This window comes from Nicotiana tomentosiformis, chromosome 7, assembly GCF_000390325.3.
Source record: "Nicotiana tomentosiformis chromosome 7, ASM39032v3, whole genome shotgun sequence".
Classification (NCBI taxonomy): Eukaryota; Viridiplantae; Streptophyta; class Magnoliopsida; order Solanales; family Solanaceae; genus Nicotiana; species Nicotiana tomentosiformis.
In genome coordinates, this window is record NC_090818.1 from 67,693,913 (window position 1) to 67,709,357 (window position 15,445).

Below are 15,445 nucleotides of genomic sequence, written 5' to 3' on the forward strand. Positions count from 1 at the left end.
TATTTGTTTGCCTGTCACTTAGTATTGACTCTTGTAAGTAGTATATTTTTAGTTTAACTGTTAGCTGATACTAGTGGTAGTGCTAGATTTGTATTCCCTTAGACTATAGTGGTTGGGTTAAGCAATGGTTGAATAAGGTCGTGTCCTCGGGTGGAGCGGAGGGCGGGGAGCTAGGGTAGGAAGGAAGCCTCAAGGCTGAGAGTTGGGTCTTGGAATGGAAGGACTTTGACAGGGAAGTCAATAGAGCTAGCAAAAATCCTTTAGAAGAGGAGGATTAGTTTAGCTTATGTCCATGAGACTAGATGGGTAGTGTCAAGGCACGAGATATAGACGGGTACAAACTGTGATACTCAGGAACTAGAAGCGGGAGGAGTAAGAATGGGATAGGTATTTTGGCGGATAGGGAACTCAGGGAGCTAGTGGTAGAGGTTAGAAGGGTGAACGACAGGCTGATGGCTATTAAGTTAGTTGTGAGAGGGTTGACTTTAAATGTAATTAGTGCTTGGATGAGGAGGTCAAAAGGCGCTTTTGGGATAAACTGGATGAGGTTGTGCTCGCATTCCACTAACTGAGAAGCTTTTCATCGGAGGGGACTTTAATGGACACATCCGGATGACTTTCGGGGGTTATGATAATGTGCATGGAGGCTTTGGTTTTGGGGATAGAAATAGAGGTGGAGCTTCACTGTTGGATTTTGCTAAAGCTTTTTATTTGGTGATAGCTAACTCAATTTTTCCAAAGAAGAAGGAACACGTGTTTACCTTTCGGAGTGCGGCAGCTAAGACCCAGATTGACTACCTACTCATTAGGAAGTGTGATAATGGTACAAAGCGTGGGAGTTAGGGGAGAAGTTGGAGGCTATGTGGCATTGAGAGTAGGGGGAACGCGAGTGGTATATGGACCACGACTGTGAACTGCATTAGGGAAGCTGCTAGAGAGGTACTAGGGGTCTCGAAGGGTTACTTTGGTCGCCACAAGGGGGATTTGTTGTATAATGGAGAGGTCCAAGAAAAGGTAGAAGCCAAGAAAGTAGTGTATTGGAAGCTGGTGGAGAGCAATGGCGAGGAGGAGAAAAGGACGAATAGAGAGTGGTACAAGAGGACTAAGAAGGAGGCGAAGCTAGCGATTATGGTAGCTAAGACTACAATATTTAGATGTTTGTATGAAGAACTTAGATACAAAGGTGGGGATAAGAAGTCTTACAAGCTAGCCAAGGTGAGAGAAAGGAAGCCCCGTGACCTGGACCAAGTGAAGTGCATCAAAGACGAGGAAGACAGAGTATCGATGGAAGAGCCATATATTAGACGTAGATGGCAAGCATACTTCGATAAACTCCTAAACAAAAAGGGGGAGAGGGATATAGTGTTAGGTGATTTGGAGCACTCTGAAAGTCATTGTGGTTTTGGTTATTGTAGGTGTATTAAAATTGAGGAAGTCAAGGGGGCTATGCATAAGATGAGTAGGGAAAGAGCGACCAGGCCAAATAAAATTCCTGTAGAATTTTGAAAGAGCGCATGCAGGGTAGGCTTGGAATGGCTCACTAGGTTGTTTAACATAGTTTTTAGGACGAAGAAGATGCTTGAAGAATGGAGGTATAGTATGATGATTCCGTTGTACAAGAACATGGATGACATCCGAAATTGCAACAACTATAGGGGTATCAAGCTGGTAGTCACACTATGAAAGTTTGGGAGAGGCTAGTGGAAGCGAGGGTGAGGTGGAGTGTATCTATTTTCAAAAATGAGTTCAGATTCATGCCGAGGCATTCGACTGCGGAAGCCATTCACCTAGTAAGGAGGTTGGTGAAGCTGTATAAGGATAGGAAGAGGGACTTGCATATGGTGTTCTTTGATTAAGAGAAGACATATGACAAAGTCCCAAAGGAGGTTCTATGGAGATGTTTAGAGGCTAGAGGTGTTCCTGTTGCTTACACTAGGGTGATTAAGGACATATATACTGGAGCTAAGACTCGGGTGAGGACAAGGGATGGGGTGGGGTGGGTGGAAGGAGGGGCTCGGATAATTTTCCAGTTGTGATGGGGTTGCACCAAGGGTCAGCTCTTAGCCATTTTTATTTGCCTTGGCGGTGGACACACTGACACGCCACATTCAAGGGGAGATGCCATAGTGTATGTTATTTCCAGATGATATTGTTCTGATTGACGAGACACGAGGCAATGTTAATGCCAGACTGGAGGTTTGGAGATAGACCCCAGAGTCTAAAGGGTTCAAGCTGAGTAGGACCAAGACAAAATACTTGGAGTACAAGTTTAGTGACAAGACAACGTAGATGTGAGGCTTGATACATAAGTTATCCCTAAGAAAGATAGTTTCAAGTACATCAGGTCTATTATCCAAGGAAATGGGGAGATTGACAAAGATGTTATACAACATATTTGAGTGAGGTGGGTGAAGTGGAGGCTAGCATCCAATATTTTATATAATAATAATGTGCCACCTAAACTTACATGCAAGTTTTATAGAGTGGTGGTGAGACAGACTATATTGTATAGGGCTGAGTGTAGGCCAGTCAAGAACTCGCATGTCCAAAAAATGAAAGCATCAGAGATGGGGGTGTTGAGATGGATTTGTGGGCATACCAGGATGGATAAGATTAGGAATGGAGATATTCGGGCCAGAGTGGGAGTGTCCCCGATGGAGGACAAGATGTGGGAAGCTAGGCTTAGATGATTTAGGCATGTGAAGAGGAGAAACACAGATGCCCCAGTAAGGAGGTATGAGAGGTTGGCGTTGGATGAGCTGATAGGAGGTAGAGGTATGCCAAAGGAGTATTGGGGAGAGGTAATTAGACAGGATATGACGTTACTTCATCTTACCGAGGACATGACCCTTGATAGAAAGGTGTGGAGGTTAAAAATCAAGATAAACAACTAGTAGGTAGTCGAGAGTGTTAGTGTTAGTCTTGTATTTTATTATTGTTAGATTTTATTCTTAGCATTACTTGTTGTTCCTTTCACTTTATTTTCTTACTATCTTGTTTTTGTTACTGCTTGGTGCTACTACTTTTCTTTTCATATTTCATGAGTTGTGGGTCTATTTTGGAGACAACCTCTCTACCTTCAAGGTGGGGGTAAGGTATGCGTACACATTACCTGTCATGCCCCAACCTCGGGGAGAGCGACCGATGCTCAACCGAGATAACCCGATCGAGCAAGCCTGCTAGATTTCCTTCTACCCAATTCACCTATAAATAAAGAGAAGGTAAACTTCATTAATTAATACCAAGAGGGTTCATGAACAACACTAATTCCATCACCATTAGTTACTTCATTTATAAAGTCTCAAAATACATACACTTTCATAGTTGAATTGGAATATGTAATACACATACGACATTACTATCTTGACCTTCCCAATACCAATACACAACCCACACCCTGTCTAGGGGGCCTCTAATAGATACAAAAGAGTACAATGATAGTGCCAATAACAAGGCTCTGGCTATACCTCAAAACATAATGCACATACAACAAAAGATGCATAACCCCGAAATGAAGTGGGGCTCACCAAGCCAACCAGGAAGAGAGTGTACCGCTATCACTAGTCAATGCCCTCCGCTATGGAACTACCTGCATCCATTAAAGATACAGCACCCCCGGAAATATGGATGTTAGTACATGTCGAATAGCACTAGTATGAAAACCAAAAACTTATGCAAGGACTTGGAAATACAACATGAATATGATGAATCATGGTAGCAATAAAAGGCTTAGTTATCCATTAAAGCCATAAAAATGTATTAAGAGCTTTCAATAATATTTATAAATTCTTAAGTCGGGGATCCTCTACAACTACCTTTATACAAAGCAGCCTTGTCGCCTCACCCCAATGTATGCAGGTGGAGGTACAATCACAATACCAGAAACTCTACACAAAGCGGCCCTGCCGCCTCACCCCAATGTATGTGGGTGGAGGTGTATTCACAATACCACAAACTCTACACAAAGCGGCTCTGCCACCTTACCCCAATGTATGTGGGTGGAGGTATATTCATAAGACCACAACTTTACACAAAGCGGCCATGTCGCCTCACCCCAATGTATGCGGGTGGATGTGTATTCACAATGCCATACTTCGAATTCCCAAAATGATAATAGTTGGTACAAAAGAGTTCCTTTTTCAAATCAACCATTTGGCACCTTTGGCCTTAGCAAGAGTAGGTTCATAAGGTTTCATTATATGAGAAATAATTGTTTAATCACATTGATTTCATATAAGATCTTCTTCCCTAAGGAGGTATAACATAATTAAGCCAAAAATAGCGAATCGTTAACACACGAGGGTTCTGACACGTTATGCCAATCAAAAATCAATTCTACTAGTTTGAATACCCCACATCAATAGCGTTCCATATTCGAACATCACACGATGGATTTTTGTAAGAACACGAGAATTCCAATACCAGAAAAATAGTTTAGCACTCATACCTCGCTTTGAGCTTTCCTTAATTCACTACACAGTTTCGAAAATCCTAGCAACTTTGATCTATTTAGAGACATAGCAAAATTGAACACAAATTAGGAATATATTCATGGTTTTATCGCATTTGAGCATTTTATCAAATACTAGGTGTGCGAATTTGATTACAAGGTTCTCCCACAAGATTTCCTTCACTCCACAACCAATTCAATACCAAGAGTTTACTCATACTAGTTCAATTACCTCCCCACCATCCTCATAGCTACATGCATGCATAAATAACAACTCTCATACTCAAGAATTATACTCCCAATTACCCATCTTCTACCTAAATTCGAAATTGAAGACTGGGGTTAGAACCTTACCTCTTGGATGAAAATCTTGTGAGATTTCTTGTTGAATTTCAAAGCTTGGACAAGATGTTGATGAACAAAGCACTTGGGATTACTTCTCTCTCTATAGAACACTCCCATATTCTCTCTAAAATGACAGGTTTTTGCCTTCAAAACGAGCCCCAAGGGCTTTTAATCAAAATAGGGTCGGGTAAAAAAATTAGAAAAATAAAGCCCCGACACAGATCTGTGGTCGTATATGCGGCCGCATAACGCTTCTGTGGTCTGCAAAATGGATTGTATAATGTACCTCCAGAATTGGGCACTTCTGCCTCACTCTACGACCAGTCTGCGGTCCGCAGACCAATTCTGCGGTCGCATAATGTGCCGTAGAACTTCCCTCCAGAAATTTTCATGCTGGATCTGTGATGGGTTGTGCAGCTCGTGAAATGATTATGCGGCCGCATACTAGACCGCATAATGGTCCGAAAATTTGCCCAGATTTCTACTTCAGTCTGCGGCAGATCTGCGGTCCGCAGATCGGTTCCGCGCTGCCCTACCTCAGCATCACGAAACCCTAGGTTTTGGGTGAAATATTTTTCGGGGCCTTACACTACTCTCCTTAGACCCAGCTCGTGAGATTAAACTAGGTTTGTTATTGTTATTTTTTTAATTCTAATATTGTAGTCATGCAAACTATCATGAGTAGCTAATCCTATTATCTAGAATTTTGATGGAACATTTTGAAGAATGAATATCTTGTTACTTTTTACTATAATCAAACTTCATACTTGTTCAATTATATGATTAATTTAGTTGATTGAATGATCCTCGATTGACTGTGCCTATTTATTATGTGTTGCTTGAAAAAGAACATATTAGATATTTTGTAATAACACAACCGGTTATTTTGAGCTTTAACATTTCGTTCGGCGGTTTGAGATCTTGAGTAGTTGTATGATGTATTATGTCTTGCATATATGGTTGGTTTTGATGTTCCAGAGGTTAGGGATTGATTTGGAAGAGTGATTCTCAATTTGGAAGCCTTAAGTTGGAAGAGTTTACCAAGGCTTAAATTTTAGATAAACGACCTCGAAATCGGGATTAGATGGTTTTCGTAAGGTAATTTTGGACTTGGGCATATGTTTGAATTTAAATTTGGATGTTCCTAGAAGGTTTTAGCTCTATTTATCAAAAGTTGGCCATTTGAAAAGTTAAAATATACGTATTGTGGTTTTGAGACCTTGTATAGGTTTATTTAGTTGATTGGAACTTGTGCGCAAAATTGGATGTGATCCGAAATGTCTAAGTGTGACACGGATGAGTTTGGCGAAGTTGGAATATCTGAAAGTTAAGAGAATGATATTGATCTTCGATTCGTGGTTTTGATGTTATTTGCGGTGTTTCAAACCTTTGGATAAGTTTGAATATTGTATTTGGATTTGTTGGCATGATTCGATGGGGTCCCGAGGGGCTGGGGCATGTTTTGAGGTGGTTCACCTCCGCGTTGCTTTGAGCAGACTGGTTTACACGTTCGGGTGTCTTTGGTCGTGTTCACATAGAGGGAGAGAGTAGTTGTTGTTTCTTCATCGGGTTCTCGGTTGATCAGATGCGTCTGTGATGTTATGGGAGCAGCAGACCTTCGCAATCGCTTGGTCTTTTATGCGATCGCGTAGAGTATTTTCTAGGGCAGCAACATTTTTGATTCATGAACGCAGCGCTTTTGCCGCGTCGCGAAGGGTACTTTCGGAAAAAATATTTAAGTTTCTATTTTTGGGGCTTTTACCTATTCTTTTATATTTTGAGCCCTAGAGAGGGGCGATTTTTCATGGAGAATTTCATACAAGGCACGAGGGTATGTGATGTTTATCTATTTGTGATTATATTTTAAGAATCTACATCGATTTCTGCATCTAAAACATGGAATTTTAAAAGGAAATTTGATATTTTTGTCTACACATTAAGAGAGTATATTTTGGGGAGTTTTACCATTAATGTTGACCCAGATATGGAAACTAATTAGAAATTTAGACTCGCAGGTTCTGAGTCATCAGATTTTGATATTGGTTTCGGATTTTGGGCACGCGCGCCTGGGTTTACTTTTGTTGAATTTTAGGAATTCATCAAAATCGAAACTTTATGGTTTGGGATCGCTTCCTATAGCATTGTTTGACTTCCTTGGATGATGTTGGGCTTGGATTTGCGTGATTGGAGGGCTAGAATGAGGTTTTGATGCAATTTGAGGTTGAAGCTAGCCCGGAAAAAAAGTGTCTCTTGGCTAACCTTGTTAAGAGAGAAACACCTAGCATTTAACTTGATTGCTATGTGTTTAAGGTATTTGGGGTAGTGTATATACGAGGTGGAGAGCGTGTATGCACATACCATGTTTATATCATGTCTGGGACGAATTGAGATACTTTATGCCTTGTTTGATTATGTGTTCATCTTGATTCATGATTTATTTGGCCTATATGACCACCTTCGCTCTCTTATTCATGAAGGCATGTGAGCTTATTCTTGATATATTGAATTGCTTGAATTATCCGTAGTCATATAGAAATTCCATGAGCACATATCCGCATGATTATTTTTAAGTCCTTGCGCATTTTTTTATCTATTAATTCTTGGGCATATGCATACGTATTGTATTTGGACACTTGATTTGGACTGAGAATGTGGCACAAAAGGCAAGGTCATGTGGTTAAAATACAGTTATGGCACAGGACATGATAAGCAGATATTTAATATAAGTGTGCTATCAAGCTCCTTTTGCGCTTCGATAAGGATCCATCCCTTTGGAGTCAGGTTATTACCTATGTTACTTCGGGCCTTGTGAGCGTGGTCGATACATGGACTATGTATTGAATCGATACGTGGATTTTCTATCAGTTTTTAGTGTTACATAGATTTTATATCGGGATACATGGATCTTGTACCAGTCATGGTAAAATATAGAGTCTTGAGCATGTATTGACATCCTTGATTCATTTTGAAGCATTCATTTAAATGCTAACTGTAGCATGTCACCTATATATGCTAGTTGGGAGCCTAGAGTCCATTGATTGAAACATGCCATCTTTAAATATCATATTTGAGCGGCGTTATGATTATCTTTGAATTGGAGAAATCATGCTTATTACCTTTCGACTGTTGATATCTTTGATACTTCTTAATCATGAGACTAATTACTGTTTCAGTTCTAAGCTCTGTTATTTATATATTTGTTGTAAGTATCATGATGCTTATAGCCTCGCCACTACTTGTTCAAGGTTAGACTTGACACTTACTGGGTATTGACTGTGGTATACTCATACGATGCTTCTGCATATCTTTTTGTGCAGATCCTCAGGTGGGTACTAACGTAGCCTATTGTTGAGCCTAGGTGTTTGCTCAAAGACTTGGGGTGAACTGTACCTCATGGATTCATTTTGCCGTGCCTGAGTCCCTCTCCTTATTTATCTCCTGTATATTTTCTTTCTCTCAAGCAATTTCGGTTATGTATTTAGACTTGTACTTATTCAATAGTTGCTCATGTACTTGTGTTACCTAGTTCTTGGGGATAGTACTGTTTTGGTCGTGTTCGGACCATGTTATGATTGTATCACATATTATACTATTTTGAAATCATTCCTATCTTAAGTTATGATATGACTCTTTAATTAAAGGAATATGGACTATATTCAACAGGAGAAATTCGAAAGTGAGATCGAGATGAGTGATAACCTGAACAATAATGGCCCGAACAATCAGAACAACCGGGTTGTGGAACCTCTTGTGCCAGAAGCTGCTCTTTATATCTGGGCACAACTCACTGCTGACAATCTGGCAACCGTATTACAGTCCCTCAGATATAAGTGGAGAACTTTCAAATTACAAACAACATGATGCATTTGCTGCAAAACATGAGACTGTTTTCTAGGTATTACATTGAAGATCCACTACAGTGTTTAAAAAGTTTTCTATCAATTTGTGTCACTTAGAGGCAGCAAAATGTGACACTGGAAGCAATTTGTCTGCCATTATTTCCATCTTTGGTGACTGGAGAAGCACAGACTTATCTAAATTCATTCCCCATCAACTCCATACCTACTTGGGAAGAATTGGTCAAGTAGTTTTTGAACAAGTTCTATCCACCCAATAAGACTACAAAGTAAATTGATGAGATATTGCAGTTCAGGAAGAAACCAACTAAGACTTTGCTAGAAACTTTGGAAAGGTTCTAGGGAATATTAGTAAAGTATTTACACCATGGTATTCCAGATCAGATATTAGGATAGAAATTCTATATGGGGTGTCTGATAGTCTGAAGGCTAATGTTAATGATTCAGCAGGTGGAACATTCTTGACAAAATAATTCACAAAGTGCAAGAATCTTCGTGAGAAAATAGCTCAAAATTCAAGATGGATGATGAGAGATACCATACTCACGCCTTTGTCCACTCAGTGGTCTTGATCTAAATAATTCGATAGTTGAGAATACAACGACTTTGATGACTCAGGTGAGCATTTTTACCAAAAAGATTGACAAATCAGACTAAATACTGATGGTAGGCTATACTTGCATATTTTAGTCGCTTATTGCACTCAAATTTACTACACTTTATTTGTGTTGAGCTTTAATTGGTAGTGATTTGCATTTATTGTGTGTTTTATGCCTTGTAGGGGTGATTTCGAGTTATGTAGATGTAGTAGAGCTAATTCGAGTTATTGGAAGCTTTGAAGTCTGAGAAAAAGCCCAAGTAAATAAGACGGGATCGAGTACCGCGTATGTATATAAAAAGTGAAAGAAAAATGCTCAAGGCCATGTAAATGGCCTATCACGGCTTGTTTGAAGACATGCACCATGAAGTGGCTAGCCAAAAGTCTCATAAGATGTTAAGGAATTGAATCCTCCAAATTGAGACATGCAAGTGACGTGTTCACATGAAGTGTCTGTCCAATTCATCATTACACAAGACAAAATAGTAGAATAATTGAAATTTGCCAATTCTCTGGAAAACATCACTAAAGCGACGCACTGTGCGATGCCCACCGCACCGCAGCAGTGTAATTTTGGCTGCCTGACAGATGTTGAGCTCTCTGGATTTCTCCACTAATTCCCCGCATGGTGCGTCGCCCCATGCGGCACGCCTATGTATTTTTTACAGAGTTATTATCCTATTTCGGCTAGGAAAAGGAGGTTTTGTCTGGGCCTGACCCTACTTGGTATAAATATATGGGAAAACGTTATTTTCTGGACTTTTGACACATATTTGACCTAAGGAGTCCAAGGAGGAGTTGGAAGAACACAAGCACAAGAATTTCATCATTCCTTTCTCACTCAAGACCCGAGTTTGGATTGAATTTATGTTTTCCTATACTTTATTTTTAATTGTGATGAATTGCTCCATATCTATGGAGTAGTTCTCTTTAGAGTTTGATGAATTTGGAGTATTGATGATTATTGGTGGATTATAACTCTAGTTTTATGTATTGAAGCTTTCTTTGGATGATTTAATTATTACATCTATATTCACTTGTTCATGTAATCGAGAGAGGCATAACTTGTGATATATTTGCATTATATTGTTGGTTGAGTTCATTAATTCATCTTAGTAATCGAAAGGGGCTAGTTGAATTATTGATTAAACCTAGTTAGGAGAATAATCGAAAGAAGTTTTCCTAAAGACCAATCCACTACGCATTCTTGCATATCTTCATATGCTTAAATTAGTTCATCTCGTGAGGTTAAGACTTAATCGATAGAGGAGTTTTTGCTGAATGTTTGAACTAATAATTGAGTGAATTCAAGAGACTCACTTGAACATTAAAAGTGAATTATCTAGAATTAGATCCCGAATAATTATCTTGCACCTATCCCATCAAAACCCTATCTTCTCCCATTGATAACTTTCTTTGCTCATTCCTTGTTTCGATTATCATTAGTCAATAACTTTAGATTCTTAGTAAATTTTAGTTATTAATCACATAAATCCCAACTGTTGATTCTCCTGGATAGTAACCAAGCTAGAAACTATGAGAATACTGTTTAAATCCAATCCCTGTGAATACGATATTATACTATACTATATTTGCTTAGCAAGTAAAATTTAAGTGTGTGTTCTGAGCTCGTCAAAAACAAGTTCATATAGTTGATACTACAAATGGAGGGTTATGCATACCTTGTATTATTGTAATGACCCAACCGGTTGTTTTGAGTTCTAAAGCCACGTTCCCTAATTTGATGCTTCCCGTAGGTTGCTTTGATATTTTATGACTTGTAGGGATAAATAGTTTGGTTCACTAGGGGTTCAGGAGTATTTTGGAACACTTAGTTCCTAGTTTGACATTTGAAGTTGGAGGAGTTGACCAAAGTTTAACTTTTGGGTAAACGACACCCGATTGATATTTTGAAGGTTCTAATAGGTTCATATGGTGATTTTGGACTTGTACTTATGTTTTGTTCGGGCCTCTGGTGGCCTGGGGTTGTTTCGATACTTTAGTCAAAAGTTGAAATTTTGAACATAAGAAAGTTTGAAGTTTTTGGTTTGATATGCAACTCTTGGTTTTGATGTTGTTCTTAGTATTTTGAGCCTTTGGATAAATTTGAATAAGGTATATTGACTTGCTAGGATGATTGGATGGGGTCCTGAGGGGCTTGGATGCATTTTGGGGTGGTTTCAAACTATTGGAGCTAAGATGAGATTGCTGATTTCTAGTGTCGGTGTTGTTCTTCCCGATTGTGTGGTGTGGCGTATGTCGTGATCATATAAAAGGATGGTGGCAGGTGAAGTTTTATTCTTCGTGATTGTGTGAAGGAGGTTCGCGATCACAAGGTGTTGTCTGTATGTGCTACGCGTTTGCATAAGGTAGGATGCGATCACAGTTTAAGAGTCAGGGGCTTGTGCTTCGCGATCACGAGGAAGGGTCCGCGATCGCGTAGGTGTGGTAGGTGGAGCTTCACGTGTGAGTGTGGTCGCGATCTCTTAAGAGGGAATTCAGGTGGTGGAGCTCAGTTCCTCATGATTGAGTGAGTAGGCATCGCGATTGCGATGTGTAGTACTGGTAGGGGTATTTGATGTCTAAATTTTGGGATTTAGCTTGTTTTTACCATTTTGAGTTTTGGAGAACGAGAGAAGGATATGTTGGAAGAGGGATTTCACTACAATCTTGAGGGTAAGTAATTTCTACTTAGTTTTGATAATATATTTTAATTTTTCATGAATTTCTCCACCTAAAATCTTTAATATTAAAGTGAAAGTTGGGGTTCTTGTCTACAACTTAAGAGAGTATAATTTGAGGTTTTGAATATTGATTTGGACTTGGATTTAGAAACTAATCACATATTTAGACTTGTGAAATTATGGATCAACGGGATCCAGTCCTAGACTCCGGTCTTGACCATGTGGGCCTGAGTTGAATTTTTGATAATTGATTAAAGATTGGAGCTTTATTATTTGGAATTGGTTTTTGTGATTGTTTGGCCTTATTGAGTATTATTTGGCTAAATTTGAGGATATTTCTAAAGGAAAAATGATTGCAGAAGGTTGAGGCGGTACCAGAAAGAGGTACATCTCTTGGCTAACCTTGTCAAGAGAGAATTCACTTAAAACGGACTTGATTGTCATATATTACTTGAATAGGGGGTATTACATATGCAAGGTGACGAGCGTATATATGGGGACCAAGGTTATACCATATTTAGAGTAGTTTTAGGTTTCTTTATGCCTTGTTTGATTATGTATTCTTCTAATATATGCTTTATTTCATTGTATGACTACGCGAGCCTTGATATTTTGAGCTATGTGATTTAGACATAATCATACCTTACTCTCATAATTACATACATCCGCATATTTATTTCTTATAACCTTGTGGACTAGACGTATATGCATACGTCTCTAAATTTGGATTCAGTAATATGAGCGGAGTTATTGACAAGATGGTACATTCTGTAGGGTTAAGGTGATTATGGTACTGTGAGATACTTTGGTACATTGAGATATATGAGTACATTGATGATTCTGATTATTGAGCTATTATGATATCGAGACATAGATATGGATCCGTCCCTTTGGAGTCAGGTGATCACCCATGTTACTTTGGGCCTTGTGAGTGTCAGACATATGAATTGTTTTTGTGAGGCACATTGTAACGACCCGGCCGGTCATTTTGTGTATCGTAGCCCCGTTACCCTATGTATTACTTATTATATGTTCACTTGTGGTTACATGACTTGTTGGGGTGGTTGGTTTGGTTCTGGGATAATTCAGAATAAATTAGGATACTTAGTCCCAAGGTTGGAAGTTTAAGTTGAAAGAGTTGACCAGATATTGAATTTTCTGTAAAAGACTCCAGAATGGAGTTTTTTTTGTTCCTATAGCTTCGTATGGTGATTTTGGACTTAGGCATATGTAAGAATTTGGATTTGGAGGTCCGCAAGTTGATTTGGTGCATTTTGGCGAAAATTGAAAAGTTAAAGGTTTGGAAGGATGAAAAGTTTGACCGAGAGTTGATTTTGTGGTTACCGGGCTTAGATTTTGGTTCTGGAAGTTGGAACATGTCTGTTGTGTCATTTATGACTTGTGTGCAGAATTTAAGGTCAATCGGAGTTGGTTTGATATGATCTGACATTAGTTTTAGAAGTTGGAAGTTTGTTTGTTCATTAAGTTTGAATCGATATGCGATTTGTGGTTTTGGTGTTATTTGATGTGATTTGAGGTTTCGAGCGAGTTCGTATTGTGTTTTAGGACTTGTTGGTATGTTTTGATGGGGACCCGGGGGCCTGGGGGCTGATTCAGTTCGAATCGGATTGTGAATTTGACTTATTGAAATGTTGTTGGCATCAGTTTTGTTGTAACCGCACCTGCGAGGTTTTGGCCGCAGAAGCGGCCACGTGCGCACAGATGCGAAGTATGCTGGGCTTGGCCTTGGTTGCAGATGCGATAGGCGATCCGTAGGTGCGAAAGCACAGAAGCGGGCGAGGGGCCACAGATGCGGTCTCACAAGTGCAGAGCATTGACCACAGGTGCCCTGGGTTGGTAAGTTAATGAAATCTCACACCAGCGATGGTGAGCCTGCAGGTGCGGCATCGCAGGTGCGACTCTGAGGGCCGCGAAAGCGAAATCACCGGGTTGTGATTTATACGGAAGGGTTTAGTTGATTTTTCTCATTTGTGGGATTTTGAAGTTCGGACTAAGGCGATTTTGGAGAAGGTTCCACCTAGATTGAAGAGGTAAGTGACTTTTAATCACTTTCGTCCACAAATATTGAATACCCATTGATTATTACACCTATTTTGCATGAAACTTAGTTAGAATTTGGAGATTTTTGGACTATGTTATTGGAGAGTGAAATTTGAGGATTTGGGGGCGATTTTTGGTTGGAATAGGATGATTTTGATATGGTTGGACTTGTAATTGAATGGATTTTCAAAATTTGTGAATTTTGTTGGATTCTGAGGTGCGGGCCCAGGGTTGACTCTTTGACTTGAGTTAAAGACCTTAGCTTTATCTTTTGGAATCACTTCCTATGACTTTTATTGATAGTATTACATTATTTCGACTAGATTCAAGTCGTCCAGTGATTGATACGCGCGGGAAGGGCTCTTTAGCGGAGTGATTTGGTTTGCATGATATAGGGATCTTATCTAAACTTGGTTTAGGCACTAGTTGCCTGAATTATTCGTAATAGCTACATGCTATAGGTGCGCACATATATGAGGTTTGAACCCATGTGCTAACACCGGGGTATTTATCCATACTCATGTTATGCTTAGGCTATGATATGCTTAGAATTGACTGTTAAGTTTTAAGCTATGATATTTCTCATATTCGTAACATTGTAGTGAACTATTTGAGCCATATTTGAGATTACATAGAGGCTAAATCCCTGAATGAACTTGATAATTGTTATCTCCTTGATGAAATAGCCAGTTTGAGCTATGATAGCACATTATGCACATGCCTACACTTTAGCATGCCACTCATACCAATCCAGGAGCATGAGATATGTTATTCGTTCATCCTATACATGTATTATTATATATTTGCTTCTGTGTGATACGATTTGGACCGGATGCTTGTGAGCGGAGTGAGTTGTTATGCATGTGACCACGCCAGGCGGATTATATTGTTATGCTTGTGACCATGCCAAGCGGATTATGTTGTTATGCATGTGATCACGCCGGGCAGATTATGTTGTTATGCCTGTGATCACGCCAGGAAGATTGTACTGTTATGTCTGTGACCACGCCGAGCGGATTATGATATTGAGCCTGTGACCACGCCGGGCCGGTGGCATATTGAATTGGTCGTGCTTGCGTGTGGATATGTATCCATCCCCCGAGGGTCACCCTCTCATGTTTCTATCTTGATGATGTACACATGGATATTATGGAAAAATGATCATTGGTTTGGTACGGATATTGAAAGGTTGAGGAAATAGCCAGTCTTTGTTTGGATTTTGCATTTCATCTTTACTTGCAATTTCTGTGGTTAGTTACTTGATTTAACTGCATATCATCTCTATATGATGAACATTGACTGGATATAATATTTTCTTAATGTACACCTACACATACATATGCTACTTCATGTGCTTTATGACTTGATTTCATTATCTGTCATGCCCCGATCTCGGGGAGCACGACTGGCGCTCAACCGAGATATCCCAGTTAAGCAAGCATTTACAATA

General features: G+C 39.5%; 1 protein-coding gene and 1 long non-coding RNA gene across 2 annotated transcripts in view; one reads left to right on the forward strand and one right to left on the reverse strand.

Moving 5' to 3' along the window:
- Positions 1 to 612: 612 nt before the first annotated feature.
- On the forward strand, positions 613 to 1,506 carry LOC138895734 (uncharacterized). Its single transcript, XM_070180458.1, has 2 exons — positions 613 to 812; positions 924 to 1,506. The coding sequence occupies exons 1-2, from the start codon at positions 613 to 615 to the stop codon at positions 1,504 to 1,506; spliced, it is 783 nt and encodes a 260-aa protein (XP_070036559.1).
- A 1,740-nt stretch (positions 1,507 to 3,246) lies between these two features.
- Positions 3,247 to 15,445, reverse strand: part of LOC138896512 (uncharacterized) — a 28,136-nt gene continuing 15,937 nt past the window's right edge. Inside the window, exon 3 of the long non-coding RNA XR_011409808.1 lies at positions 3,247 to 3,589. This is a non-coding gene — a long non-coding RNA (uncharacterized lncRNA). The remainder of the gene's footprint in view (positions 3,590 to 15,445) is intronic.